Source organism: Gavialis gangeticus, unplaced genomic scaffold, assembly GCF_001723915.1.
Source record: "Gavialis gangeticus isolate Ggan-Ray unplaced genomic scaffold, GavGan_comp1, whole genome shotgun sequence".
Lineage (NCBI taxonomy): Eukaryota > Metazoa > Chordata > Crocodylia > Gavialidae > Gavialis > Gavialis gangeticus.
In genome coordinates, this window is record NW_017729024.1 from 85,448,832 (window position 1) to 85,463,963 (window position 15,132).

The 15,132-nt window shown below is 43.0% G+C and overlaps 1 protein-coding gene across 1 annotated transcript in view; it reads left to right on the plus strand.

The window, feature by feature from the left end:
- Positions 1 to 15,132, plus strand: part of LOC109297528 (contactin-associated protein-like 4) — a 582,246-nt gene that overhangs the window by 407,417 nt on the left and 159,697 nt on the right. Inside the window, exon 9 of the mRNA XM_019517318.1 lies at positions 10,523 to 10,672. Coding sequence (XP_019372863.1) covers positions 10,523 to 10,672 — 150 coding nt within the window. The remainder of the gene's footprint in view (positions 1 to 10,522; positions 10,673 to 15,132) is intronic.

Below are 15,132 nucleotides of genomic sequence, written 5' to 3' on the forward strand. Positions count from 1 at the left end.
CCCCCCCCAGCCCTCAGAACACATAACCCTAGTGTGTGCGGTGGTGGAGGGCATGGGGATTTGTGCACCCACAGCAGGCACAAGACTGCAGCCTGGCTGGACCGGCATGGGCAAGAGCTGCCTCCATGGCCCAATGGGTAGGACCCAGCATGGGAGAGTGGAGCGGAGCAGTGCAACACATTTCTGCCACCAAGACCGCTGTGCTGCCAGCACTGAAAGAAGTAACAGACTGAGTTAGCTATTTATTATATAAATCCATGGATTTAATTGTTTTAACTGGGGTTAATACTTAATCACCACTTTTTGGCTCAATAATTTTCTTGTACAACATTCAAAACTCCACAGATATTCTCAAGCAAAAATCAGGAAAACACAAAAAAATCTGCACCTGTTGTTTTTGGACATTCCTCATATACTCTCAGCACCACCCCACTCCTCTTACAAGGATGGCCTCCATAAAAGACCATACAAGGGGAGGTTGAGGGATCTGGATCTCTTCAGCCTTCACAAGAGACGTCTGAGGGGAGACCTTGTAGCCGCCTATAAGTTTATCAAGGGAGGATAACAGGGAATTGGAGATCTGCTATTTACCAGAGTGCCCCTAGGAGTAATTAGGAATAATGGGTGCAAACTAGTGGAGAGTAGATTCAGGTTAGACATTAGGAAGAAATTTTTTACAGTAAGGGGGGCCAGAATCTGCAATGGGCTTCCAAGAGAGGTAGTTCTATCACGTAACTTGGAGGTCTTTAAGAGGATGCTTGATAGACACCTGGCTGGAGTCATCTGACCTCAGTCCTCTTTCTTGCCAGGGGCAGGGGGTTGGACACGATGATCCTTTGTGGTGCCTTCCAACTCTACAATCTATGAATCTATAAAGGATAAACAAATTAAGTTCATGAATCTAATTAAGCTTCTTACACCTATGCCTGCAATGAATAGTTATCTACAGACACTTTCATGCTCCCCTATGGTATTCTGCAGCTCCCAGATGTACCCAAGGGACTTCATGGAGGTATTTCCTCTCCTTTGGGCTAAATAACATTCACTAGTATCTTTCCAGGCATTCTTGTGGAAATAGAGATGAACTACATCCCTCAGTAGCATTCAGCATGCTCAAAAAATTATAGCAAGTAAGTCAGGCATGAGTTTCCTAAAAGTTCTATTATCCATTTCCCATGAACCTAATCAGTTCCTATATTTAATCCATTCATGCAGGATGCTTTTTTGTAGCAAAGAATCCTGTAATCTGTGTATGTGTAAACACTTGTGGTTTTCATTTATAATGCTTATAAAAGGGAATATTTATTAGAGCATGAAGTTAATAAACCCACATGCAGCACCAAGGATTAGAAGTAGATACAGTTCACTGGACAATGATTCTGCCTTGGAAAGAAGACAGAAAATAATAGTCCTGAATACAGCAAGAGGAACCAAAAGCAAAACTCAGCATGTTTCAGTGAAAATGTCACCTCAAGGGGGTTGTGCCACATCAAGAAGATAATCTGTTCTGTTCTCTTCATCTGTGATATATGAGGTCTACAAGGATTTGGTTTTGTGTAACATTTTTTTTATAAAGGCTGGGCAAATGGTCTATATGCAGATTTTTTTTCTTTTCAAAAACTGTATTTGGCCACTGTAAAAATGTGATGCAACAAGTATGGTATTATTGCAGTGATACTAGAGATGATTTACTGCTTATGATTTATGGCCTTCTTACACTTTATACTGTGAGCTGTACAAAAGTTAGTGTTAGCTCAAATTTGGAGCAGTCACATGTTCATACCAGCAGGAGCCTGAAAAGTTAGAATCACCCCCTCCTCTTATTCTGGGCCCTCCAGTTCCACCTGCTCCTTCACCCCCCACTTACTTGTGGCTGACTGTGCAGTCTGTCCCGAGGGGGTAGGCAGGGAATGGTTAACTGGCAGCCACAAGTAAGTGGAGGGAGGGGTGCAGCGGGGCAGTAAGCAGGGATCTGGGTGCTGGGGAGGGCAGGCAGGGGTAACGGTCCAAAACTGGGCCAGTGGGAAGCAGGGCAGGTGGGGTGTGTACATTATGGTGTAGCACAGAGTGGCTGCACCTTAGTCTAAGTGCATTGTTACACCTTATACAGTAAGCTGCACAAATGTTGATCAATGTTAGTGCTAGCTTGGAGTTTGGAGCAGTCATACCCTTAGTTAAGGAAACCTTCTCTGACCATCCTCTACCTGCACAGCTGTGATTTGCCACTAGAGACCTAAGGAACAGAGGCAGGACTAGAAGCTGTAGATGTGAGTTGCCACTAGAAGGCTGGCAAGCCAGGACAGACTTCTATCCTTGCTCTATGGACAGGGATGTGAGAGATGCTAGGATACTGAAAGACTTCTGCTTGGTTGGCACATGTATGGGGAGTGGCCACACCATAATGGAATAGGAGCTGAGTTATGCAGATCAAAAAGTAAACTTGACCTAGATGGTGTAACATTTAGCTGCATAATGAGTGCTTAAAATACATTTTTGGTGTTAATGTTCAGACAATCCAGGTATTAAGAGCTCCAGAAGCTGCCCAAAATTACTGTATAACAAAGATCATCAACATCTGAGGAGCTAAAACTGCAATGTGTAATGAAGCTCTTACACTGTCACTAAAAAGAAGTCTTACAATGGGTGATGTGAGAGAACTAGTTAGATTCCTAGAAAATAGGAAACATGCTTTCTTAGATTTTGTTTATTGTATTTTACCCAGTAGCATAACTGAGGGTGGGTGGGAAGGAGAGGGAAGAGAGCGGGGAGGATGCTCTTCTTGGGGGTGGGGGTACACACACGAAAAAGTCATTGCCACAAGCAGTACAGTAGTAGAGTCCACTGTCCTGAGTGTTTGTGATTGTCCCAGCATCAGAGCTGCACTACTATGCCTCCGCTCTCTTCTTCATTTACGTTATCCATATGTAGGTTCTCTTTGTGGAAATACTCTGCAGTATCTGTTGTGTTCATAGAATCATAGAACCATAAAAATGTAGTCTGTAGTAGGGCATGGGATTGTTCTGTCCTAAGTGCAGGACTTTTCACTTGTCCTTTTTGAACTTTCTTTTGACCCAATCCTCCAATTTGTCTAGGTCACTCTAAATCCTAGCCGTAACCTCCAACATATCTACTACTCCCCTCAGCTTGGTGTCATCTGCAAACTTGCTTAGGTTGCAATCCATCCCATCTTTCAGATTGTTTTTGAAGATATTGAAAAAAACGGGCCCCTGGACCAACCCCTGGGGCACTCCACTTGATACCAGCTGCCAACTAGACATTGAGCCATTGATCACTCTCCATTGAGCCTGACGATCTAGCCAACTTTCTATCCACCTTACAGTCTATTGATCCAATCCATATTTCCTTAGCTTGCTTGCAAGAATTCTGTGGGTGACCATATCAAAAGCCTTTCTAAAGATAAAGTATTTCACATCCACTGCTTTCCCCACATCCACATAGCCAGTCATCTCATTGAAGAAGGCAACTGGCTTGGTTAGGCACGACTTGCCCTTGGTGAATCCTTGCTGACTGTTCATGATTACTTTCGTCTCCTTGAAGTGCTGAGAAATGGATTCTTGAGGACCTGCTCCAATTATTTTTTCAGGGACTGAGGTGAGGTTGACTGGTCTGTAGGTGCCCAGATCCTCCTACTTCCCTATCTTAAAGATGGGCACTATATTTGCCATTTTCCAATTGTCCAGTACCTTCTCTGATTGCTGTGAGTTTCAAAGCTAGTGGCCAGTGGCTCTGCAATCAAATAAGCCAACTCCCTCAACACCTGCAGGTGCATCCCATTCAATCCCATGTTCTTGTACACATCCAGCTTTTCTAAATACTCCCTCACCTGTTCTTTCACCAATGAGGGCTGCGTACCTTCTCCCAAAACTATGCTGCCCAGTGCAGCAGTCTGGGAGCTGACCTTGCCTGTGAAGACCATGGTAAAAAAGGCATTGAGTACTTCAGCCTTTTCCTCATCATCATTACTAAGTTGCCTCCCACATTCAGTAAGGGACTTACACTTTCCCTGATGTTCCTCTTGCTAACACACTTGTAGAAACCCTTACTGTTACCCTTCATGTCCCTTGCTAGCTGCAACTCTACTTGTGCTTTGGCCTTCCTGATTTCATCTCTGCATGGCTAAGCAATATTCTTATACTCCTTCCTAGTAATTTGTCCAAGTTTCCACTTCTTGTAAGCTTCCTTTTTGTGTTTATGCTCACCAAAGAGTTCTCTGCTAAACCAAGCTGGTCTCCTGCCATATTTGCTCTTCTTCCTGAACATTGGGATGGTTTGTCCCTGTGCCCTCCGTAAGTTTTCTTTAAAATAAAAGCAGATCTCCTGGACTCCTTTCTCCCTCATACCAGTCTCCCAGAGGATCCTGCCCATCAGTTCCCTGAGTGAGTCAAAGTCTACTTTTCTGAGGTCCAGAGTCCATTATCTGCTGCTCTCCTTTCTTCCTTTTGTCAGGATTCTGAACTCAATCTATAGCAGAAACCCACCACAACATCACCCTTGTTGCCCTCTAACCTTATCCCAAAAACTTTCAACAGGCCTATTTATTGTTTCATAATGGAGCTCTGAGCTTTCATACAGCTCTTTTACATACAGCACAACTCCTCCTCCTCTTCTCTCCTTCCTGTCCTTCATGAACCATTTGTACCCATCCATGACAGTGCTCCAGTCATGCAAGCTATCCCACCATCTCTGTTATTCCAATTACACCATAGTTCCTTGACTGTGCAAGGACTTCCAATTCTTCCTACCTGTTTCCCAGTTCTATGCACTTGTGTACAGACACTTGAGGTAACTAATCAATTGGGCTACTTTTTGAGGAAGAATGAGGAGGCCTCCCCTGTTGTCCTCTCCTCCTTGTGTTTCCTCCAGGTCTCCCACTTCCCCACTTAATGCAGGGCTTTGGTGTCCATCTCCTGGTAAACTTAGTTTAAAGCCTTCCTTGTTAGATTAGCAAGCCTGTCTTTGAAGATACTCTTCCCTTTATTCCTCAGATGTATCCCGTATGTTCCTAATATAAGATAATTTAAAAGACTTGCATTTAGGGCTTCTTTATCTCCTTTTTCTTTGAGTATTTTGTTACTCTGAAGTTTGGTTTATGTGACTAGTTCTACCTGTGCAATACCACTCAGAGAAAATAGGAGTGATTGATACTTGCACGCATTAGGTTTAAATGCTGCAGTATAAAATGTGATCAAAAACTGGCCAAGATACCACAAGACAGTTCCTGCTGTAGCTTTAATATTGCTTTAGTGTCTTAGCCTGCCATCTGTCAAGAGTCTATGAAGTGATTGACCCAGGATAACCAGATCTTTAAAACACTTTCTCAAACTGGGACCAGCCCTGTACTTCCTAAATAAGTTACAGTAGTCTGATGGTTACTCTAAATTATACTTTGAATTGTACTAAGGGTTATCTTTGTCAACAGAGGCTCTCTAGATTGCAGGAAAGTTCCACTCATGCTCTACACATTTGCTATGTGGAAGGAGATGGTTGCCATGCCACGTCTTTGTTGTTAAATGATTACTGTACAGTGCTGTAATTTCTATGCTACAAGTCTTTATAGCTCCTTTGTATTGATGGCTGATGTATGGGGTGAATTTAGAATACAGCTTTTAATATTTCCCTTGGGAAAAATCAATATTTTATAATTAATAGAACATTTTCCTAAAGAAGAAATCAGACAAATTAGTATCAATGAGGGACAAGATGATCTGTAAGCCACATTATCCTGAGAATCTACTGGAAATGGTGAGGAATTTACAAAATTCTGATACTACTCAAGAGTAAAATATCCCCTTGAAGTTTCTACAGCAATGTGATGGCTGAATAGAGAGACAAAAGGGGAAAAACAAAGTGTAAAATAAATTGAAAATAGAGAAGCTCATGCAAGTGCTTAATGTATTAGATAAATTCTTTACAGAAAATGCATCCAGTAAATACCTACCACTTGCCATTTTAATAGTGTCTGCCAGACTGAGATTTTTCTGCTGCTTTACACACAGGAATTGCCTTTTGTACTTGTTTCAAATTATTTATCACAATGTCAATTCTGGGTTCTTGGCCATTTGAAATGTTTTAGCCTTTTTTGGATTTCCTTTCTCTGTTGTATACATATGTAGTAATTACTCATCTATTTTCTGAGAATAAAAGCTCAATTCTAGAGTTGAGTAGAGAAACAAATGCAATTTTAGCATATATATGGAAGAACCACAGCTGCACTCCAATGAGACACAAATCTAAATACTCTACAAAATACATGTGAAAAAGGAGCTTGAAATAATTCAAAGGCTGTATCTTTTGCTTCCAATCCAAATCCTATTCATGACAGTGCATAAGGATATGCTTAATTAAAACTGATTCCTTAAATTTATAAGTGTATTAACATGCTCTCTTGAATAAGAATAGTGACTAGATACAGTAATAGGAAAGCACATGCTTAAGTTTTTTCCTGAATCACGACTTTAGGTTTGCATCTGGTATATTCCCTTTTGGGACCCTAACTAACATCTATAGATATTATATGGTTAAACTCCCAATAGATAACACAAAAACTCCATCTTTTATATTCTCGGTAGCATAGAATCATAGAATAATAGAAAATTAGGGTTGGAAGGGACGTCTGGAAGTCATCTAGTCCGCCCCCTGCTCAAAGCAGAATCATCCCCAACTAGATCATCCCAGCCAAAGGGTCTTAGAAACCTCCAAGGATAGAGATTCCACCGCCTCTCTGGGTAATCTGTTCCAGTGTTTTATTACCCTCCTAGTGAGAAAATACTTCCTAATATCTAACTTAAACTTCCCTCGTTGCAACTTGAGACCACTGTTCCTTGTTCTGTCATCTACCGCCAGTGAGAACAGGCTAGCTCCATCCTTTTTTGAACCCCACTTCAGGTAGTTGAAGGCTGCTATTAAATCCCCTCTCACTATTCTCTTATGTAGACTGAATAAGCCCAGTTCCCTCACCCTCTCCTCAGAAGTCATGTGCCCCAGCCCCCAAACCATTTTGTTGTCCTCCACTGGACTCTTTTGTCCACATCCTTTCTGTGCTGGGGTGCCCAAAACTGAACTCAGTACTCCAGATGTGGCCTCAACAGTGCAGAATAGAGGGGAATAATCACTTCCCTTGACCTGCTGGCAACACACCTCCCAATGTAAGCCAGTATGTGGTTAACCTTCTGGGCAACATGGGCACACTGTTGGCTCATATTTAGCTTATTGTCCACCGTAACCCTGAGGTCCTTTTCTGCAGACCTGCTGCTGAGCCAGACAGCCCACAGCCTGTACTGGTGCTTGGGATTGTTCCATCCTAAGTCCAGGACTTTGCACTTGTCCGTGTTGAACCTCATGACATTTATTTTGGCCCAATCCTCCAATTTTTCTAGGTTACTCTGAATCATAGCTCTACCCTCCAGTGTATCTGCTACACCCCCCAGCTTGGTGTCATCTGCAAATTTGCTGAGGGTGAACTCCATGACATCTGCTAGGTCATTGATGAAGACATTGAACAAAACTGGCATTAGGACTGACCCCTGAGGCACTCCACTTGATACTGGCTGCCAGCTAGACATTGAACCATTGATTACTACCCTCTGAGCCTGATGCTGCAGCCAGTTTTCTATCCACCTTACAGTCCATCAACCAAATGGGTTGTTGCCTTTGAACTTTCATGGCATTCTGGACTGGTTAGTCTCTTAAGTGCCATTTTGCGCTATCCTCTGCCTGACTTCAGATTAATAAAGCTAACCACCTCTATACTACATTAAATGGAAAAGCAAAATAAATTTTGTGACAAGTAAGGATAATATCTTTTTGGACCAACTGTATAGTTGCAGTTGGGAAAGTTCTTAGACAAACTTTAAGGCCCTTCCTCATGTTTTGGAGAGAAGCAAAAAGAGCTTAAGCTAAATAGCATATAAAAAACACTGACTTATGTTTAACTCTATAATGTAAATGAAATACTATTTAAAGAAGTAGAAGAAGACTGTAAAAACATTCAATAAAATAAGTTAAAAGAAGAATATGCAAAAAAAAGATGGACAGTCAAACTATATAGTCTAATAGTGTAAAAGAATGAAAAAATGAAAAGGGAAGTTGGTTACTATTACCTATAGTAGAGAGATGTGGTTAGCTGTGTTAGTATGAAGTCAAGGAAAAGTCATGTCTGACCATCCTGATTGTCTTGTATGATGAGATGACTGGCTCTGTGGATGTGAGAATAGCAGTGGACGTGATATAACTTGACTCTACCAAGGCTTTTGATACAGCCTCCCACAACATTGTGACAAGCAAGCAAGGAAAGTATGGGTTAGATAAATGGTCTGTAAGGTGGATAGAAAGCTGGCTCATTTGTTGGGCTCAACAGGGAGTGATCAATGGCTCAATGTCTAGTTGGCAGCTGGAATCCAATTGAGTGCTGGAATCCAGTTGAGGGTTGGCAGCTGGAATCCAGTTGAGGGTTGGTTCTGGGGCCCATTTTGTTCAATATCTTCATTAATGATCTGGAAGATGGGATAGACTGCACCATTAGCAAATTTGCAGATGATACGAGGCTGGGGAAATAATGGATAAGCTAGAGGGTAGGGCTAGGATTGAGAGTGATCTTGACGTATTGGAAGATTAGGTGAAAATACATCTAATGAGGTTGAAAAAGGACAAGTGCAAAGTCCTGCATTTAGACTGATCCCATGCACTGGTACAGACTAGGGACTGACTGGCCATTCAGCAGCTTTGCAGAAAGGGACCTGGGGGTTACAGTGGACAATAAGCTGAATATGAACCAACAGTGTGCCCTTGTTGCAAAGAAGGCTAATGACATACAGGGGTACATTAGTATAATGGAATCATAGAATTAGACTGAGGGAAGTGATTCTTCCCCTCTATTCAGCACTGGTGAGCCGCATCTACAGTATTGTGTGCAGTTTTGCCCCCCCCCCCACTACAAAAAGGATGTAGACAAGTTGGAGAGAGTTCAGTGGAGGGCAAAGAAAATGGTTATAGTGTTGGGGCCATGACTTATAAGGAGAGGCTGAGGTAATTAGATTTATTTAGTCTGAAGAGGAGAAAACTGAGATGGGATTTAATAGCAGCCTTCAATTACCTTAAGGGGGGCATGTCTAGATGAGATACTTAATGCTTAGTAGACTAATTCTACTGTGCATTAGCACATCACAGCAAAAAAACATGCTAATGAGCTAATGCGCAGTCAACTTAATCTACTGTGCATTAAGCATCACAAAACACCGTTGCTAATGTGCATTAGTGCTGGCTACTGAACATTTACATAGTACCTAATAGTAGAGGTACTAAACTTAATGCTCAGTAGCAACAGCACATTAATGCATGTGTAGACATACCCAGGTAGTTCCAAAGAGGATGGAGCTAAACCATTCTCAGTGGTGGCAGACAACAAAACAAGGAGCAATGTTCTCAAGGTGCAGCAAAAGAAAGTTTAGGTTAGGAAGAACTTTCTCACTAGGAGGATAGTAAAGCACTGGAACAGGTTACCCAGAAAGGTTTTGGAATCTCCATCCTTGGGGGGTTTTAAGACCCTGCTAGATGAAGCCTTGGCTGGGATAATCTAGTTGGGGCTGGTCCTGATTTGAGGAGGGGGTTGGACTAGGTGACCTCCTGAGGTCCCTTCCAACCCTAATTTTCTATGATTCTGTGATTCAGGCAGAAAACAGGATAGATAACCATGAAATGAGCTTGGGCTCACAAAAGCTTATGCATTGTCTGTGGTGTATAGAGAAGGTATCTAATATAGTAAAGAGATGGTAATAAGCGATAAATCCATTGTCTGTGTTAAGTCCTTTTTGTGTGCGTGTGTGTGTGTGCACCCAGTGGATTATTATTTTTTTTTTGTTCCAAGGTGTTTTACATATTTTCCTTGAATACAAGGACTGGGAGACCAGAAAGAGAGTGGTTGGTCTGTTAAAATTATTCTCATACTAGTGATTGTGTATTTCTATCCTTTATCATTTTTCTGTAAAAGTTCACTCCACCCCTACTAAAAATATTGTGACATTCTGCTGATTTTGCTGTGGTTATTCTAGCATTTAAAGGATGGGTTTCAATAAAATGTCTATGTTTTATTTTAAAAGATGAAATAATGCCCTGAAAATAGCCATAAAACCCTGTGATATCTGTAAAGTGCAGCATGAGACATCACCATAATATTTTAATGATAACTTTCTAAGTGAAAAGGGCATTTTGTATAAGCACTGCATTGGAGGGATGCATTGCTGATAATTAGGGACATTACAACTATTGTTTGTACATTCATAGAAAGATTTTTTTAACTATTAGAAAATGACTTTTTATTTATTTCACAGAAGACAAAACTGTATCCTCTCTTTTTCATATTTTTATTTATTTACTTTGTCTTTGACTTGCTTTGTAAGTTATTGAATATTTACTGTGTTCTTGCTGCTTAAAACCTATAAGTATTAGTTATTTTAAACATGTATTACTCAAAGTTATGTTATCTTACGCTTTCTTTTCCTTCTAGGTGCTGGATTAAACAATGGTCAGTGGCATTCAGTTTTTTTATCTGCCAAAAGGAATCGTATGAGTATAATGGTGGACAATGATGGAACCTTATCCGCTCATGCTACAGTACCTATGCAGATTTATTCAGGAGATACTTACTATTTTGGAGGTGATTTTTTTAATATACTAGAAATAGCCTAGGGTTAAGCAATATGCTTTATTCTTGGCCTGTATTTTTTAAAGTGTTTCAATATTTGTTTTACCATCAGGTTCTGGGTACCCAATTTCCATCTCTCTCAAAGGATCTGATTTTCAAAATGCGCTTTTGGAAATGCCTGGAATTGCTTTCAGTCTTATGAAGCTGGCACCATATTAATTTTAATGAACAACATCATTAATCACTTTTGAAAATGTAGTCCCCTAATATTACACTATCATTAATACAATTAGTAAGGTGGCCACCTTAAGAAGCCCCAAGAGCTATATTCCTTCTGGGAAAAAAAAAATCAAGTTTATTTGTATTAAAGCTGGGCTTTTTGTCCTTCTAATTTTTATGGATAAAATGGTAATTTTTCTCCACAGAGATTGTTGACCTATAATGTCACGCCCTTATTTTGGGTGGTAAGTTGTGTGCTCGAAAAAAAAATCTGTACTGGTAGTTCCTTTTGCTGTACCTGTAAGGTGCCCTTGTTTACATTTAGCATCATAAATGATAAAATAATACCCTTATATAAGTGACCATTTGATGTAACCAAAGTTTTTTCATAGATTTTCAAGGTAAAGAGGGCCATTGCACTTATCCCAGATAATATATGCATCAAATATCTAAAGTCCCATTTTCAAAAGTACCTTAGGTACTTGGGGTAGAATTCTATTCTACTTTAGTACCTAAATGGCAGTTACACAGCTAGCTTTGGAGTCTAAGAATGCATATACATGTGCCAGGAGGCTGCTCTGATGCACTGTAATTACACTGCATTGGAGCAGTCTTGATTAATCAAGTCAGCTAGAGGTGCTAATTAGTAGACCTGTGTGAAGCAGCAAGTATTTGCTTCAAATATGGGTTCATCCAATTCAGAGGGACAGTGATTCAATTCAGTGATTTGAATCACTGTCCTGATTTGATTCGGCCAATATGGATGTGGAGATTCAGTGCTGATTCCGAGATTGGGCCGTAGATTAAGAAGGCAATAGTCCTTGACCACACTGGATACAGCTGTCCCCAGCTGGTAAGTCTGTTGTGGTGGGTGGAGGCAAAGAGAAGGGATGTGGGAGGGGGCAGATCAACACCCCCACAGCAAGGGAGGGATTAGGGCTGGGGCTGGGACAAACTGCCCAGCTGGGGCAGGGAGGACTGTGGGATTTGGGGAGGGGGGCTCCCACCACTGTGCACTGGTGGTTCAGGAGCTGTTTTTCCAGTGGTTCCTCCAGCAGCTCTTGCCACTGGCCCAGGAGAGCATAGAAGCAGGCGTGTACCCTGTATGGGGCGGGCTGGGCCAGGCTGCACTCTGGAAGGCTAGCCCCAGCCACCTGCCACTGGGCTGCGCTCAGAGTACAGGCCTGCCTCCACCTGCCCTGCAGAACACAGTGGAGTGGGGACTATGGGGGAGCTGCAGCTCCCCTAAAATTCCCCATAGCCTCTGCCACTCACCCCCCCCGATCTGGGTTCATGCACCCACCCCCATGCCCTCCCAGACCAGAAGCGAGAGCTGCCAGAAGAGCCATGGGGAGAACAGCTCCCAGACCAGCAGCACACAGTGGTGGGAGCCCCCCTTCCCAAGTCCCGCATCCCCCCCCTTGCTCTGGCTGGGCAGCTTGTCCCATCCTCAGCTCAAATCCCTCCCTCACTGTGGGAGCATTGATCTGCCTCTTCCCTCCACCCTCCACTCACCACAGCAGACTTACCAGCTGGAGGCAGCTGTGTCCAGCATGATTGAGGACTGCTGCCTGGTTAGTCTATGGCCTAATTTCCAAATTAGCACCAGGTCCCTCCAAATCAATTTGGAGGATTTCAAATCGATTTGGACCCTTTAATGGGTCTCCTGATTCAATTCAGATTCAGCAATTCAGCCGCGGAATTGGGCCAAATCTCCTCCTAATCAAATTGGTTACTGAAGCTTCGCACAACCCTACTAATTAGCACACTTCAGCCAGCCTCTGCATCTCACATATCAGTGTCCTTATGTTTCAAAATGGCATCTTGAAGTGCGTGGACACTGATACATTAAACTGTGGGTGCTTTAATTAGAGCATCTGTTGAAGCTGCTTTAATTGAAGTGTCCCACCCCCGAGCACATGTAAAAATGTTTTAAAGGCCTTTCTAGACTGCCCTTATACTGTAATCTGAACAAATGTTAATCAGCTTAGTGGAGCAGTCACATGGTAAGGTCAGAAACCACTCTGACTCTCCTTCACCTACACAGCTGTGACTTGCCACTAGAGACTTCGTGAACAGGGTCTGGACGAGGAGCAGAACCCATTTGCTGTTCCCACCAAGCAGATAGTGGGCCAACCACTATGTTAGTTTCAGTGAGACCAGAAAGACCTGAGGAAACAGCTTCCCTGGAGCTTTCTGGTCTTGCTGAAGCTGATACAGAGGTTCTGCACTGAGAGCAAGGCTGCCAGGATTAAGTAGGCTGCAGACTGTAGTGCCATGTAGGGATTCCCAGAGTTAAATAAACAAGTGTAAAGTTGCTGAAGGGTTTGCTCAGGGTTTGCAAGCCCAGTCAGGGTGTTTGCACCATTGGGATGTGGATTTGCAGCAGGCTCTATGCACAGATATAGCAGTTTGATAACCAGCTGAAGTTTGGAGATGAAGGCTGAAGAATGCATGCATGTGATTAGACAGCTGCAATTCTAGAGTGGGAAGCCCAGGGAAAAATAGGGAGAGGTCTGGGTGAGAGTAGCTGAAGGCTGTGGGAAGAACATCTGCTTCTGAAGGGGGCTTCTACCAGGACAGTTGCTTCTGACAGGACTACTGGCAGAAGAATTGTTGCTGAGTGAGCTGCTAGTAAGGGCAGAGGAGGCATAAAAGACAGGCAGTCCTCGGTTTTACAACACAACTGATTCCTGAAAACCGTGTCTTAAGTTGAAAGCTTGTAACTCAGAACTGATTTTCCCATAGGAAACACTATTATAAATGGAGGATTGGTTCCTGAACCAAGGCCTGATACCCTATTTCCACCAAAAATAACCCAGAATTTTGTACTCAATCAATTATAGATGAGTAATATAGAGCTACATTAATGTATTTATATTGTAAATAGCAATCATATTGATTTGGAAGGACTTCTTTGAGGTGACTTTGCTGGACTTTTTAAAGGGTTCTTAGCTGGAGTCTTCTCAGGAGTCTTGGCTGCAGGTTTTTCTGGAGTCTTGTCTGCTTTCTTAAAGAAAGCGTCCAAGGAAGTTTGGACAGATGTTCTCCAGGGAGATGGGCAATGCAGCAAACTTGTTCGCTGGTGTGGCTTGGCGTGCCTTGGCGTGACATCAGATCAAGCACTGTAAAGTCAAAACAGACATCAGAAAGTTGAAACAGGGTGTCAAATTATAAACATTGTAAGTGCAAAATGTTGTAACTTGAAACATTATAAGTCGAGGACTGCCTGTACTGGGTACTCAGGATTGCTTGGTATCCTTTACTAAAGGAGCAGGGTTTGTGCAAACCAGTTCCTCTCCCCACTCTTTAGTTCCCTGGGTGCAGGAATTCACTGGGAGGGAATCGAGGAAAGGGGTTGCTAGAGAAGGTTCTCTGGGAGAGCTAAAGAAAGCAGTAGGGAATCTTGGCTTTGTGGGAGCTCCAGCAGAGAGCTCAATAAAGTACAGTCCAGAAGGGGCATTCCAGGTGCCAAACACAGGGGAGATGCCTTGGGGAAGCATTTGGGGGTAGTGTGATTGTTTGCAGGCATCCAGGAAAGTTTGGAAAAGGGAAAAAACCCCGGTCTCAAGAGCAGCACACCTGAGGCCCTGACAGACGACTCCATCTTCTGACCAAATGACAGCATTGCCACTCCTCTTCAGGAGCAGAGTGAGCACAGCTCCGTGGGTGCTCAAGTGCAACCATCTCACAGTTAATTGCTTTGCTGCAGGCAAAGTGATTCTGTGGGGATCTGGCTGATTAGGTTTCATAGTTTCATAGTAGCTAGGGTCAGGAGAGACCTAAACAGATCATCTAGCCTGACCCCCAGCCACAGGCAGGAATGAATGCTGGGTTCACAAGTCCCCAGACAAGTGATCATCCAACCTCCCCTTGAATTTGCCCAAGGTAGGGGGGAGAGCCACTTCCCTGGGAAGTTGGTTCCAGATTTTGGCCACCCTAACTGTAAAAAATTGCCTTCTGATCTCTAACCTAAACATATTCTCCATCAGCTTATTACCATTGTTCCTTGTCACCCCAGGTGGTGCTGGGGAGAAAAGGGCTCTACCTATTTGCTGTTGATCTCCCCTGATGAGTTTGTAGGCAGCCACCAGGTCCCCCCTCAGCCTCCTCTTGCTGAGGCTGAACAGGTTCAGGTCCCTCAGTCTCTCCTCATAGGGCCTGTCCTGCTGCCCTCTCACCAAACAGGTGGCCCTCCTCTGAACTCTCTCCAGGCTGGCCACATCCTTTTTAAAGTGCGGCGCCCAGTACTG